The sequence below is a fragment of the Rhipicephalus microplus genome, chromosome 2 (genome assembly GCF_043290135.1).
Source record: "Rhipicephalus microplus isolate Deutch F79 chromosome 2, USDA_Rmic, whole genome shotgun sequence".
Taxonomy (NCBI): domain Eukaryota; kingdom Metazoa; phylum Arthropoda; class Arachnida; order Ixodida; family Ixodidae; genus Rhipicephalus; species Rhipicephalus microplus.
Genome location: NC_134701.1, coordinates 253,241,316 through 253,258,030, shown reverse-complemented (window position 1 = coordinate 253,258,030; position 16,715 = coordinate 253,241,316). Strand labels below are relative to the sequence as shown.

Below are 16,715 nucleotides of genomic sequence, written 5' to 3'. Positions count from 1 at the left end.
GTTCTTTCATTTATTGTTTTTGCATCACCCTATATGCAATGACAGTTCCTCAGGGCACTTGCATTAAATATAAAAAAAGAGGGGGGCAATTCATCTATACTTCACATATATGACAGTTTTAACTATGCATAGCTTGCGATATCTTCCACGAATATTTCGTATGTACTCAACCATCGAAGAGATCTGGCTTCACATTTTTGAAGTTAGCATGTAGCTCGCACTGCTGCGACATTACAAAGAAACCAAGTGAATACAATGCCACATTCAACTCATTTGGCTTGGCAGTGGAACAAAGGCAGCGTTCTGTGATCTACTTCCAGCATAGAGATTGCACCCATGGGCGGTAGCTGCAATGCTTAGTCGGGTCTGAGTAGAGAAGACAATCCAGCAGTAAGTTTAAAGGGACTGTAACCTCGAGGTTGATTGCTGAAATGGCAGTCTAGAAACCTCATAATGCTAGTTTTGTGCCAAAAAAGTGCTTATTTTGAAATAAAACCATGTTTTAATGGTCCGCATTGCGTTAGCCCACATCAAATTACCCACCTGAAGTGGAACCTTTCACGTCACTGTTGCCGTGCACAATACAACGCTGCCCGGCTTTACAGCGTGGCCCCCGACACTAGTAGCAGCAGAACGAAAGTAGCGAAAGCTACAGCAGCAACAACAGCCATTGAACAATATTCTGCCATGGCCTCCAAGATGGCAGGTGTGCTTGGTTCTACTGGGTCCCGTTAGATGGCACGACCTGTCCAGTTTAGCCAGGCGAAAATTGAACTTTTGAACCACTCACGCCATTTCCTATGGTAACGTCTGGCTGTTCTTTTTTTCGTGAATCAAACAGAAAAGAACAAGCAGCATTTTATTATGTTCTTTGATGCACGGAAGGTTGTTTATTTAGTGCAGCTAGTCTGATTACTAGTGATTAATTGTAGGCGGTAAGTCTAATGTCATCGAGATCATTTTGCGAATGTCCTACTCGGGGTGCATGTGTTCTCGTGCATTTACATTAATATCTTGGTAAGCATGGCACTGCTGTTGATAATATTGTTGTTTTAGACATTGTACTACATTGGGTTTTCACTCTGACTTGACTTAATTGACTTTAGTGTCCCTTTAAGTTGTGTATTTCAGATAAACGATTGCTTGCGGAAAACTCCAGATGCCAACTGTAGTTGTGAAGATAATGTAGAGATAAGGAAGCTTACTTTTTCAGTGATGCTGGCACTTCTGCATTGAGCCAGACGTATGGATGATTCAGGAAAGACATGTTTAGTTGCATGTTTCTAATAATGTGCTCTTGGCACGTCACCTACTATGATAGCCCAGCAGCTACAGTGCTAAGCTGCTCAGCAAGAAGCTCCTGGTATGACTGCCAGCCGTGGTGGCTATGCCGTAATATTGATGGAATGCAAAAGTGCTTGTGTTAGTGGCGTTGAATTAGCGTTAAAGGTACAAATGGAATTAAGTGGCTGAAAGCCCCCCATGACATCTCTAATAGTGTTAAGCTGACCCATTGAATCCCCTGAATCAATAAGATAAATTGTGAATCATTTGTAAAAGTATATTTTCACGGCCGCAGTGTTATGTTGAGAAATAGGCATTTTTCACTGACAGCTGCTTATTATAGAGCAAGATTCTTTTGACCAATGTGACACAGTGTGCCACTGATCACGATTCAGCCAGATTGGGTTCAGATTTCTTAAACCTTGTATGGATCTCTTGTGCAGCTTGCAGTAAAGAGCCAACCACGACTGAGGAATTAGATCCGCATAAGGCGTAATCGTGACAAAAAGTAACTTTGAGACATCATCGCATTGGTATTATATTGGCACTACTAAATCAACTTGAGCTTATGCTATCCAAATGCAAGGATATTCTCATAAATAAGTATGACATGTCCTGACGAGTGCATCTGTTATAATATATTCTTTAAGGACTACTTGACTGTTTTTTTTGTCAATCAATCTCGCTTTCATACCTGCAAAAACTTGGCAAAGCTTACTGGCCTACAGTGCTTTCTCGTGACTATCTCAAAAAATGTTTTTGAAGCATTAGAGTGCCTGCAGTTTTATAGTTCTCATTTTCTGCCTCTACTTTTTTTTGCAGAAGGAAAAGGAAAGGGTGTCAAAGTTTGCGTGACGGTATGTCAGACTACATTATGTCTTGTCAATCTTGATATGGCTGTCCGCTTACTTTTGTCGCAAGCATAGGCATTCGGTCATGTTAAACTTTCAGAATGGATGTCTGGTTAAAAAGAAAACAGAACTGCTTTTGCAACCGGAATGCTTATCAGAAAATTCAAAATGCACATTGTTCTGTAGAAAGGCTGCAGTCGCTTCTGTACACCTATTGATTCGTGTCTTTGTTGCCAAATATAATGTGTGCACTGAATAATCAAGGTGCATTGCTTTTATATTTGAAATCTCAAACATTTGGACCCTCGTATCAATGCACTGTATGAAATTTTTCACAAGCACTTTATCTTACGTGTTGTATAGATTACCTAGTCTTGTAGTGCTTGTTTTTTTCTTCTGTGTGACATAATGCACTGTACATATTGTGTGTTGTGTTGAAATATGATTGAATAAAACTTTTGGACAAAGGCTACCTGCCTTAGACCGGAACCTATAAACCTACCAAGTGAAAACACTGCGGTATTCCGATCATATGAAACCTCTCGGTTTAGAGATAATTTCAGCTGCTTGAATGGGCTTTGAAAAGTCCAACTTGTTTGAATGAGAACTTTCTAGGTCGAACCTCTAAAACCATGTAATGGTGTCTCGAAATCTCGAAATTCAGTTTCCTGTCTGTGGAGTAACTGAAGGCCAAACTTCTATGCATTGCTGGTTACCATAATGCACAATATATGTGAAGGGAGCCTACTACAAAACGGATTACAGCATCGCTAACATGATTGAGCACAGCACTCGCTGGGGCTTTTGCTACCGTGTCCATGCTTTGTTTTATTTAAAAAAATTACTTGTCTTTGTCGAGGAGCTCAAAGAAGGCTGTACAGTGATTTCAGGGGTGGGAACAGGTGCACCATTTGCGCCATTATGCGCCAAATTCGCTTACCTGCGCAATCCTGCACTCAACCACCCCTGTTGTGCCAAACTCGCCTATCAGCGTCGTACTGCGCCACAGCACGAGAATTCAGCCGCAAAATGCAAAAGCCATCAAGCGCCATGCCCGAAGACGTAGATGAAACACTGTCTTTTTGATTTCATCGAAACAGTTATAGTTTCGATTTCATAAAGGCTGCGGTCGCTCCAGGAGCAGCTGTTTACTTTGATCCTAAAGGAGTAATCGCAGTCTCCATGTGTGCGCGATCACTGCAGGCATCAGCGCGAATAGCTCATGAAGCTTCCTATGTGCTGCACTCTCGACGCGATGAGACTGCGACAAGAGCATCTCTCCCTGGCACGGCCGTATTTTCTTCTACCAGCGTTTTGTGGAGTAACGCGATATCGGATTTAATAGAATTGGCTGCCAGCCTTACAACTTGTTGCTATCGCATTCACTGCCTTGCCATTCCGATGAAACTGTTCTTTTATAACATGATGGCAGCGTCCAGAAAAGAAGTAATGGATGGCAGTAACGGGGCTCTAAAGAAAGTGGGGTGGTGTCCGGAACAGCCTAGAAACAACAGGTGCACATGACTGCTCATCGTGTGTACGCACGTATCTAGTTCATTTGGTCGTTGTGCTTAGCGCTTATCGACTCAGCGGTTGACGCTCGCCAGTTCAGATAAGAAAGAAAAAAACACGGGCAGCTGTATATAATTAAAAGATTGCTTTTGCACCACAAGGGTGAAGCAATGGATGCGATAGCAGCGAAATTAATGTGATAGGAAGTGAGGCTAGCAGCTAACCCTTTTAGATCTGATCTCCAGTAACTTCACAAAACGCTGGTATAGGGAGCTTGCATGAACGGCGGTGACGCTATGCACTCTGGCTGGGCAGCCATTTTTTCGTCAGAGGTGTTAGGGGAGTGCAGCAGCGCAGTCTAGTTTGCAGGCATGATCGAGTGCGAGCGCGACGCAAATTTAACTTTAAGAATGGTCGTGCACGATGTCAGCTTAACCAGAAGACTACACCGCAATGCTGTGCCAGAAATACCTTGAGCGGTACGGAGAAGAGACGAGAGTTTGCTCTGAGTGGACCCATTCTCGCTTTGTGCGGGTGACTGTGTAAGCGACGTGCACTTGCGGCCGTGCATCGACAGCTCCGATATTCATGAATTTCTCGTTCCGAGGACGAGTTTGATTACCCGGGAGCTGTTGAAGTTAAGAAAGGCAATCAAGGGCCACAACTTTGTGACGAGTGGCTGGTTGTGGGAGCCGTGGGTGAAGAAATTTGCCGCCGATACCGTAATCGTTGTAAAAAAGAGGTGTTAAATTACTTGATTTTGTAGATGCTAACGTTTTTTTGTTCAGGTTAAACCCCCAGTGTGTTAACAAGCCCTCGTCGACGTCTTGGCAAAGTTCTTGCCGCACACTGCACATGCATGGCCGGGAACAGCGAAGCCTGCTCGCATACCACTATGCTGTTATTCTATATATACGTGGAGTACGACGCAAGTGCACGAGAAGAGCGCTCCTCAATTTAACACGTCTTACTTGAATGATGACCACCACGGTGTAGGCGGCGACTTTCTTCACTCACGGCTCCCTCACCCGGCCACTCTTCACAAAGTTGTGACCCTCGAGGGTCTTTCTGGGCTTCATCTGCTACCAGGTTTTCAAACTCGTCCTCGAAACAAAAAATTCATGAATATCAGAGCTGTCGACGCGCGGCCACAAGTGCACGTCGCTTACAGTCGCCGGCACGAAGCGTGAATGGGTCAACTCGGAGCAAATTCTCGTCCCTTCTTCGTACCGCTCGAGGTCTTTCTGGCACAGCAGTGCGATGTAGTCTTCCGGTGAGGCTGACATTGTGCACACACTTCTTGGAGTCAAATTTGCGTCGCGCTCGCACCCAATCACGCCTGCATGCTATGCCAACGCTCGCAAACACGATTGCTCTGCTGCACTCCCCGGCCACCTCTGACAAAAAAATGGCTGCCTACCCAGAGTCCATAGCGTCGCCGCCATTCATGCAAGCTCCCTATCCGAGAATACGGTTCTTTCAAGAAGGGCAACACTTTTCACGTAGTCTCCAGCTGCTCTCTGATGGCTGCCAAGCTAGCGTGTGTGTTGGCGATCGCAACCACGCCTTTAGAAGAAAAGTTCATAGTTGCTGCTCGAGCGACACCTGCCCCCCACCCCCCTGGCTCCCTAGTTGTTTTTTTCGTGCTTTTCAAAGACGGGCAGCATGCTGCCTTTCTGCTTCGACTACAGGCTTCCCGGATGGGGTATCGGAGTAAAGACCCATCTCCAAGCCGCGGAGATGGGCCGGATTATTTCACGTTATCTTCAAACGTGTTTGTCGTCCCCGCTCGCGTGCTTTTACTGCGGATAGAACATACGATGCGCGGGGGTATGTTATGAATTAGGAATTTATGTGGGACAAGACGGCAACGGCAATAACCTTCGGGAGTGTTAATATAATTTCTAACGCAATAATGAGGTTATTGCATAATTTATAGCTGAGTGTTTCAAAAATGCAGCATTGTACAGATGTTGCTTGAAAAGTGCTTTGAACGGTACTGACCTGCTTTGAATGTTCTTACTGTTCTAAACTTGTTCAAGAAGGCTTTTTTGGCTACTCCAAGCCTGCTTCAAATAGTCTTTCTCGCTGCTCCAAGCCTGCTACAAAAAGTACTTTTCCCTGCTCCCTGGACTGCTCCCAAACCCATGTACTCTGTCCCACCCCTGTGATTTAAAAGCTCCATCCTGAAATCTTTTTCATTTTCTTTGTCTGTTTTAGGAATCGAAAAATAGATGGAACCGGCTCAACTGCGAGTACTGCGATTTCTTCACTCACCGGTATCAGATACTGACGGACCATTATGCTGAAAATCACCTGGAGCACGCCTTGAGCACATGTGAAACATGCCAGACTCGCTTCGCTCATCAGGCTTACATGTTGATTCATCAGGTTCAGGTAGGATGGCTCTCAGGTGTGCTATAGATGAGGCAAGTAGTACATTGAATGAGGTAATGTGTGATGATTTGTTGCAGTCTATATAGTGTGCCTATGCATTACAGAAGGCTCATGTGGTTCATAATTCAGAGCTGTGACCTCTTATTTAAGGAATTCTGCTTATCTTAAAGCAACCCTAAAGAGAAAAACAATTTTTGTAGTATTTGTATATTAATATTTCACAACAGCTAAATCACCCTGCTTGCTGCAAAAAGACGTTTGCTAAGAAAGAAAACGTGCACAAACAAAATGATGATGGCGACGCCACATTGAAATTGGAGTGCCAATGGCCGTGACGTCGTAGATTTTAACGGCGTCTACTAAGGCCTACATAACTCATAACTGGTGATTCTTTAGTGCATTATTCTCTTTGAGGGCCTGAGATATAGCATACCAAAATTGAAAACATTTCGTAAGACTAATGATGCCACTTGTGGAAATTTTGCCAAGAAATTTAGGAATGAAACTTAACCATGACTTTCTCGTCTGTTAATAAACCTAGGGTAGTGAAATTGACAATAATAAAGTTTTCAGAGCATTATTATTAGTCTAAATTGGTTTAAGGTTTCACTGTAGCATTCCTTGGGGCACTAAAAGGAAACACTAAATCAGTTTAACCTGCTAGGTTATTCTTTGAAAACGTTATTGTCGTGAATTTTGTGACCATAGGTTTGTTATTAAAAGGAAGCAAAGTTCAAACCTTTTGTTTTCTAATCTAGAGCTGAGATTCTTGAAAGTGAATGTGTGTGCGACACCACGAGTTTCTGTGTCTTTGCATCTTACCTTTGCCACCCTGGCTAACCAGAGTTGGCATGCTGAATCTCTGGCTTCCTTAAAACACAATGTTAAATTTTACTATTAAGGTATGTCTTCTGTAGGCTCTGGAAGAGGCCATCAAAATTTATGATGTCGCCGGGAGTTGGTGCAAGAATGCACTGTGCCGTCACCATCTTTTTTGTGTTTTCTGGCTTGACCAGCGTCTTTTTATGGTAGTATCAGTGTTTAGCCTAATTTGCTAGTACAGGCGAAATAATTTTTCTCCTTGCTCTTTCGTGATGCCCTATCTAGCTCGATACCTACTTTTGGTGCCTCCTTAAGGAAACACAGAGTGCAAGGGGTTTGTCCAAATGCTTAGCACTTGGAATCTACGGTGTGCCTAATTGTGTCATCATAGCAGGCTTTGCTTACACGCATAATGTGCTGGAATGACAGGTACACCGCCTATCGGAAGAAAACCAACCACAGGAATGCAGCTTCTGTGACCTGACTTTAGACAGCGTAGAGGGGCTCAAAGACCACCTACTAGAGGTCCACCTGCCAGCTCCCATTTTTCGCTGTTTTGAATGCTATGAACGTTTCTCCACATATGCCGCTGTGTTGCGTCACAGGTAAGTCACCAAAAGTGTGCCTTTTTGGGTGACTGTTAGAGTGACAGCATTCACCCTTAAATTGTATTTTTTTTAGAGATTTTCTGTTTAAATGTTTCTATTTTAGAATTTTGGTATCGAGTAAAAAAAATCATGCATATATTCACTCAAATTAGAATAATGAAGTTTATTGTCCGACGGCCTACTAGTGTCTGTCATTATTCGCGAAATAAGGCCTTTGTTGAGAATCTGGCAAACTCAACATGTGAAGTCATCAAGGTAAACTTCAGTATTTGAATAATTACTGCCTGAGGAGCTGTGCGATAACGAAAGGTCTCTTTACCGTGATTAAGCTCAAGCAATGTACATGTCGCCTTCGCTGGGCAACATTTTCTAAACATATGTCACGAAAAAATTTGAAATGGCAGTTAAAATGAAAAAAAAATTGCCAAGCAAATGCTGCCATTTGTAAAGTGACACATGAACTAGCTCGTAAATAAGTCAGTTTTGTTCAAAATGCTCATGGGGAGATAATAGCTCATGTGGACGAGCTACACCTGTCCAAAGCAGTTTGGGCACAGTTCTGGAACAATGAGCTGTGCTCGTCTGGAATGCTGAAAGGGTTAAGTAATATTTACTTTAGACGTCTATCAAAAACTACAGGCTGAGTTGGGTATTCATACTCACTTAGCTCAAGCGAAAAGAACTGATACAATGGTATTGAGATATACTACACCAATGTGTATATTGTCCTGAGCTCATACGAACTTAAGTTCAACCAATTTCACACCCAATCTAGTACTGTATTGTTATGAGGTTGTGACATGGATGAAGGGAGCAGACTGAATGTTCAGGTGAAGCTCTTTATCTGGCTAAACTTGAGGCCGGTAAGTGGAAAGTCAAATTACAGCAACACACAGTGGCACTGATAGTGGCTAACAGAGCTTCGGCTGTCGATCAACTGGTCATCACTGAGACACGTTTTTTAAGGATGGCTTGCACGTGATGTCATGGACGGAGCTTTTGAAAAGAATTGGGACTCCATGATGGCGGCTTTATGAGAAACAAGTTGTGTCTGTATAAAAATTATGTGTCGGGAACGTCTCTGTGTGTGAATAATGAAATAACTTGCATGTGAAGCTTTGATAGCATCAATGTGACATCGGAAACGTCGTGTCTCGACATGCTGGTGCTTTAGCATGATGCTTTCAGTGATGTCAGTGCAAGCCATCTATACAATTTCCAGCCTTATTACCGATGGTTGCGCAAGCTCTGGTATAATCTTGGGTGTTCGCGTCCTGTGCGCAATCTTAACAGAATGATCTACAACAAATGTAAAGCTTCTTGAACACTGAGGCGCAATCTGTGCTGAATATTGCTCAGAATGTTTGTGGGTGTAAACCCAGCTCATAAAAATAACAAGCGTGGCAGTATTCTGAGGCGATCACTTTTGGTGATATTGGTACGGAAAAGAAGAGACGCCGTATTGACGAGGCTGTGGATTAGATGTATTTAAAGCCAGCGGTAATGGCATGACCTGTTCACCAGCGATCGAGCGGAGACAACCCTTCGTCTTCCTCATTAAGCACACACACGCGTCGCCCCCTAGGATATCAATCTACATGCATGTAGCATAATCCCCGGCGGCAAAAGCGCCGTCTCGGCGCATCTAAATGTCAAAGTCACTAGGAGAATTGTAGGGCTTCAAGCGCGCAACATGTACAATATCGGTAGCCTGTCGGGCACATGAAGGCGACGGGGTGGCAGGACCAATTTTATATGTTACAGGAGTAACCACACAAAGGATTCTGTATGGACCTGTGTAGTGAGTAAGCAGTTTTTCTGACAAGCCAACTTGTCGGGTCGGAGACCAGAGCAGGACCAAAGAACCGGGCGGAAAGTGTACGTAGCGGTGTCGTTAATCATACAAATGCCGTTGCTTTTCTTGAGAGGTCAGAATGCGAGTACGGGTGATTTCGCGTGCGTGAGCAGCCCGAATGGTAGCGTCCATGGCATATTCACTGGTCGGTACGGCCGGGGACGGGACGGTATGACAGTGTTAGAGGCAATGTTGGTTCTCCGCCAAACAGCAGAAAAAATGGAGAGTAACCAGCAGTGTCATGACGCAAAGAATTGTGGGCAAATGTGACGGACGGCAACGCGAGATTCTAGTCGGTGTGGTTGATAGAAACATACTTAGCGAGCATGTTTGTAAGAGTTCGATTTAGACGCTCCATGAGTCCATTGGCTTGCGGGTGGTATGACGTAGTCATACCTTTGGCTAATTCCTTTGGATAATTCCTTTGGCTAGCATCTTGGTGACTTCTTGTTGAATTACTTTACGCTCGGTGAGAGACACCAGGTATGGTCGCCGATGAATGGGATGAGACTCACCTGTGTTAATGTGGTGCTTGACGAGTGAAGTCTGGCCGAGTGGATGGCTGTCGATCTCGAATATGTCGCGGTATGAAACCTGAAGGCGGCATAGCGCGGCTGACTACTAAGGTTTGAGGTCCAGGGCGATCATGGAGCGTAAGGTCGCATCGAGGCACGTGGTATCTGCGAGTGATGCGGCTGATCGGGACATACGTCTGCCGTAAAACAGGTGACATGGTCGTCAATTAAGGGTCTTAGCGTGGCGACCGAAATTCCTTGGGGTAGCACTTGTTTTATGAAACCAAAATCCATGACAGGTAAATATATGCGGTTAGAGGCCATGGTTACGACGGAGTGTGGGACAGTAATGTCACGCGCCAGGAGAACATCAGTAATCGGCATCACGATATAATCACCGTAAAGTACGGGAGAGGGTGTTGCCAATTCAACAAATGCGAGAGCTTTAGGCGGTATCCAGAAGAAGTAAGTGGTGCACAGGCTGTTCGGGAGTCCGGGCTGGGAATTCGGGAGAAGAGGAAATTCTAGGCAGAGAGTACCGGCGGCACAATCGATCAGGGCAGAATGCGTCAATAGGAAGTCCATGCCGAAGATTAGGTCGTGAGGGCAATTTTCAAGCACCGTAAATAAAACGGGCACATGGCGGCCGGCAATGCTAATACGAGCGGTACACATTCCAGTGATGGCCACAGTTCCATCATCAGCTACACGAAGGGCTTTAGTCGCTGCAGGTGTGAGGACTTTTTTGAGTAGGCGACACAGGTGAGCACTCATTATGGACATTTGAGATCCGCTATCAACTAACGCAGTCAAAGAAATGCCGTGCTTATACACCTCAATCAAGTTTGTATTAGTGGTAAGCATCAACGGAGGATTTGGATCAGTTGGAATTCAAACGGAGGATTTGGATCAGTTGGAATTGATGCAGCACTACCTCCTGGAGCTGCATAGTCTAGTTTTCTGTCCGAAAGGATCCATAGTTGACCGCGACGAATAGCGACTTGGTTGGGGCAATGGGGAACGGCAACGTTGAGGTGACGACGAACGAGCGGTGGAGCGGCTGATGGGCACGTCAAATATAGGGTACACACGACTGGGCGAATAGCAATGGGAGTCCTCGTATGGGCGAGAAGAGGAAAATGGGCTCCAGTTTGAAGGCGTCCAAGTGCTGCCGCAGTAGCGGGAGATATGGCCAACTCGGTGGCAGTGGAAGCAGATCGGTCTGTCATCTGCAGTTCTCCATTCCGTTGGATTGCGGGATCACGGAAGAAAATGTGAGCCATGGCGTGGTGCATTTGTTGTCATTCGTCTGGAAGTGGGTCGGGAAGCAGAGCAGGCCACAGGAAAACCGAGCTTTGCAATTTCCTGCCTCACGGCTTGAATAACAGAGACCGGCGAAGGCGTTACTGCGGCGCCATGGTCGAGCGGATGTGGAGGAAATGGTGCTGGACTTGACGCCTCAAGCTCCCGTTGAAGTATTCGTGTCACGCTGTCCTGCATGGGTAGTGCGGCACCGAGATCGGTGCAGGTTGATGTAACAGCCGTGTTTGGTAGCCGTGTAAATTGAGGCAGAACACGACGGTTTTTGGCCATTTCGAAGCGGTGGCATTCCTTGATAATCATATCTACGCTCGTGACATTGGTGTACACAAGCAAGTTGAATGCGTCGTCCGCGATGCCCTTGAGTATGTGGCCCACCTTGTCACACTCTGTCATTTGCTCATCCACTTTTTGGCACAACGCGAGCACGTCCTGTATGTAGGAGACGTACGACTCAGTTGAGGACTGCACACGAGTGGCGAGTTCTTTTCGCGCTTCCATTTGGCAACCGGACGGGTCCCCAAAGATGTCGCGTAGTCTCTCCTTGAAGGTATCCCAGCTGGTGAGCTCGGTCTCATGGACGTCGAACCAGACACGTGGAGTGCTGTCCAAGTAAAATATTACATTGGCAAGCATCATGGTAGGGTCCCATCGGTGTGTCTGGCTAACACGCTCGTACATATGGAGCCAGTAGTCATCGTCAAGCACAGGTTGTGCGGAGAATGTACCGGGATCACGGGGGGTGGGCATCATCAGGTATGTAGTGGCTGGAGCTATGAATGGAGATGCTGACGGGTTGTTGTCATTGGTAGCCATGGCCGGAGACTGAACGATGCGGCCACTGCGAAGCTTCTTAGTGAAGACGGGGAATGTTCCACCTCCACCAAATATGTTACGGAAAAGAAGAGACGTCGTATCGACGAGGCCGGGAATTAGATGTATTCAAAACCAGCGGTAATGGCGTGACCGGTTCACCAGTGATCGAGCGGAGACAACCCTTTGTCTTCCTCATAAGGCACACACGCGCGTCGCTCCCTAGGATATTAATATACATGCACGTTACAATATTTTTACTTAAGTGATTTGTTTGGATGTCAGTTGGCCATGGTGGTCTGGCACTGTGCACCCCATGTTAAGATGGTGGACTGGGAATGTCTCAGGGATGCTTATATACATATGATGCCTGACAGAAAAGTATTGCCAAAAGCAATTGCCTGAAAATCTCATGCTTTCACAAATGAGAGAACTTTCAAGTATAGTTAGCTTTTCTTTTGTACTGTATATGTAGGGAATTTCACTGCGTTCATGTGTTCTAAATAATCTTTGGAAACATAAATTTGGCAAACCTTTTACTTATCTTGTGTGCCTTTTAGCATCATTTATAAATGCAGATTCCCATTGAAGAAGGACACGTAATGCATCAAAAGAACAAACTTACATTTCAGAAGAATGGCAAGTTGGGCGAGTTGGTAATGAACTATAATGTACTGTGCAAAAAGCGTACGGAAACATGAAAGGAGAGAGAATGAGAGACAAGCGCAGACTATCAACTGAAGCTTTATTGCAAGATTGCGGCAATATATTGCTGTGCGTGCCTGGGACAATATATTGTCCTGCCTGCACCTATCGTAATGGCCTGAGATCAGCCATCTAACGCTTCAAGGCCAACTCCAATGGGTTCTGTGTCACACTACCGAGTCCCACCAACTTACGCAGGAAAATGGGGAGAAGATGTCGACGCGTGGCTCGTCCAGTACAAGCGAGTCAGCAAGTCCAACGGCTGGGATGCCGCCGCTCAGCTCACCAATGCAGTTTTGCCTTACGGATACTGCGCTCGTGTGGTACAAAAACCACGAGGACACACTGACGAAGTGGAACGTTGTTGTTGCAGAGCTGAAAGCCTGTTTCGGCGACTCAAGCCTCAAATGGAAGCGGGCTGAGCAGGCATTGTCTCAACGCGCACAGCTTCCAGGTGAGACATGGACCACGTATACAGAGGATGTGCTGAAGCTCTGCAAGGTGGTCGATGCTCAGATGTCAGAAGAAGACAAAGTAGGACATTTGCTGAAAGGCATAGCCGAGGATGATTTTCTCATCGGAAAAGAGCACCTGAGCTCGGTGTTTGACGTCATTCGGTATTGCCAAACTTTCGAACAGCTCAAAATTCACAGGACTGCTCTAAAGTTCGGCCGGCTCACAAATGTTACAACGGTTGCCAGCATCGAACCGAGCTCCTGCCTAGACCTGTCCTCGACGATTCGACAGATTGTTTGCGAATAACTTTTTCTCTATGGAGAGTAGAGACATTCAGCAGTCGATCACCATTCTGTATACGACCAAAATTCGGTATATGTGCCACGTGAGGCTGTAACTGCGCCGCCGCCCTTCTACGACCCCTTGGCAATTGATGGTTAGTGCGGCAGCTGTCGAGTACAGCGCACCCCCACAGCCAAGGAGAGCACCACGCTTGCCAGCTTCTCGCCATGACCGGCGCCTTCAGTGTCCGCCTTCTTCGCGACGCCCGGTCTATCCCTATGATATACGGTACGAACCAACCCACTACACTAGGGAAGACAATGTTCGATTCATGGACGAACAAACAGTGTTTCGACCTCTCACAGTTTGCTACTCCTTTGGTGTCCCAGGACATAATTCGCGATTTTGCAACCGTCTACATGTAGCTCCATGGTATGGCCAACCACCACACTTTGCACGACCTTCCGAACAACTTCGTGGCAACCCACGAGCAACGTACTAAGGCCCACCTTAACACTTTACACGATCGTCTGATCGAGCGCAGAACAACCTGAGGGCAACACACCTGCTGCCTCGCGACGACTACTGGACATGCATCTCCGGAATCACTCCCCTACATCTTACAGAAGCTTGATGCCTTCACCGCCTCGTGTTCCCCGTTCTCCTTCACCGCGGCGTCACAACACGTCTCCTTTGCCACAGGAAAACTAGCAAGCGCGGCCGATGGAGGTGAGGTAGCCGGAGATGTGCTAATATCAGAAATACCTCCTGTATTGATGCTCGGGAACAAAGTGCGTGTTTTTGTGGACGATGTGCCCGTGATGGCTTTGGTGGACACTGGGGCAACAATTTCTGTCATGAGTGCGTGTTTTAAAGATACCTTGGGATGGAAGGTTTTCTTTAAATGGAATCAAGCTTCGAAGTTTTGCGGAGTGAGTGGTGAGCCACTGCATCCTGTTGGTGTGTGTCAAGCTGACGTGTTTCTCGGAGGCAACTTTATCCCAACAGAGTTCGTGATTATTCCGCAGGCGACACATGATGTTATTTTGGGTATGGACTTTTTGGGGGAGTGTGGTGCGACTGTCGATTGCCGCACAGGGACAATATTTTTGAGTGATCATGTTCTGCCAGCACTCTTGGAAAACCTTGTGGATGGTGAGCTGGCATTGTGTGTCTGTGGCGACACTATCATACCACACTTATCAACTGTTCGTGTAGCTGTTGGTTGCAGCGACAGCAATTTCGGCAACTTTGATGCCAACGTAGAACCAGTATACACCAACTGCATGAAAATGAATGTGTTGATCCCACATTGTGTGGTGTCGATCAGACGTGGACGCGCTGGTTTATGGATTTTCGATTGCTTCACAGAGCCCGTGATGTTACAAGATGGTCTAAAGTTAGTCGTCGTCAGTAGAAAACACGAGGCCTTATTGGTGACCGAGCTTAGAGATGCGCCGGTAGAGCATTGTAGTCACAGTTTGGAAACGGCTGTTTTGTCATTGGTTAATAAGTCGATAAGCACAAGTGAATGCCAAACATTGGTGAATCTACTTTTGAAGCACGTCTCTGCATTCGACTTTGCGCAGAAAAACAAAGCGCCCTTAATCCCTGCTTCTCGGACTTGTCACATCATTAACATGGGTTTGGCCAATCCGATTAGACAAAAGCCATTCCGTGTTTTGCCATTCGAGCGGTGGATTATTAATGAGCAGGTGAACGAAACGATTCAAAACGGAGTCATTCAAGAGTCGGGGAGTCCATGGGCAGCTCCAGTCATTCTCGTTAAAAATAAAGACGGATCCTGGAGATTTTGCGTTCATTATTGCCGATTGAATGCTGTAACGAAAAAAGACGTGTACCCACTTCCACGTATTGATGAGGCTATCGACTGTCTACATTCGGCCTCTCACTTTTCCTTTGTAGACTTAAGATCGGGCTACTGGCAAATTCCCATGCATCCTGAAGATAAAGGAAAGACAGCCTTTGTAACCCCTGACGGCCTTTTTGAATTCAACGTGATGCCATTTGGACTGTGCAACGCACCGGCGATGTTCGAGCGATTTATGGACACTGTTCTTTGTGGCTTGATAGCACAGATAGCACATGCATTTGCATGTACTATCTGTGCTATCACAGATGAAGGAAAGACAGCCTTTGTAACCCCTGACGACCTTTTCGAATTCAACGCGATGCCATTTGGAGTGCCACGCACCGGCGACGTTCGAGCGATTTATGGACACTGTTCTTTGTGGCTTGATAGCATAGATAGCACATGGATTTGCATGTGCTATTTCGGCGACGTCGTCATCTTTGGCCGCACCTTCAGCAAACACAATTCATGTCTGGATACTGTACTGACTTGCATAAGAAACGCTGGCCTTGTTCTTAACTCAAATAAATGCCACTTCGAAGACCGACAAATCCTTGTTTTCAGACACCTAGTAGATCAGGATGGCATTCGTCCATATCCCCAAAAGGCAGCAGCCCTTGAACCATTCAATGAGCCGCGCTCTGTTAAGGAACTCTGTAGTTTTCTTGGGCTTTGCTCATATTTTTGCCGCTTTATACCTAAATTTGCCAATGTCGCGTATCCGCTGACATATTTTCTACATAAGAATATTCCCTTTGAGTGGACTCTGGAGTGCGACTCCTATTTTTGTCAACTGAAGTTCCTCCTGACGTCGCGGCCTGTTCTTCAACACTTCAACCCATCAGCTCCAAGAAAACTGCACACGGATGCCAGTGGCATAAGAATTGGTGCAATCCTAGTTCAACGCTACGGTAATCGTGAGCACGTGATTGCATACGCAAGGCGCTCCTTGAGTAGGCCCGAGCAGAATTATACTGTCGAAGAACCAGAATGCTTCGCGGTAGTATTTGCGATTGGGCAGTTTCGGTCTTATCTTTATGGACGCCCTTTTACAGTTGTCACCGACCACCACTCATTGGGTTGGCTCGTCAACCTTCTGGACCCTTGCGGCTGTCTAGCGCGCTGGGCACTTGGGCTCCAAGAGTATAGGTTCATAGTCTCGTATAAAAGCGGTCGACGACATGCCGATGCAGATTGCCTTTTGCGCATGCCACTGAGCACTACAGAGTGTGACGCTGATGACCTCGACCACCTCGTAGCTTCTGTGTCACCAAAGTTTCCCGACCTCAGTACTTTCATAGACGAACAGCGAAAAGACACCAGGCTATCATCGCTCTGCACAGCTCCTACGGCATGCCATTTCTGTGTACGCAACAGACTCCTGCATAAGAACTTTTCCAGCACTGGCGCTCGTTTCCTCCT

The 16,715-nt window shown here is 46.1% G+C and overlaps 1 protein-coding gene across 1 annotated transcript in view; it reads left to right on the top strand.

The window, feature by feature from the left end:
* LOC119170120 (uncharacterized) overlaps positions 1-16,715 on the top strand; it is a 57,342-nt gene that overhangs the window by 20,970 nt on the left and 19,657 nt on the right. The window contains exons 12-14 of the mRNA XM_037421173.2: positions 2,107-2,141; positions 5,868-6,044; positions 7,296-7,471. Of these exons, the coding sequence (XP_037277070.2) occupies positions 2,107-2,141; positions 5,868-6,044; positions 7,296-7,471 (388 nt within the window). The remainder of the gene's footprint in view (positions 1-2,106; positions 2,142-5,867; positions 6,045-7,295; positions 7,472-16,715) is intronic.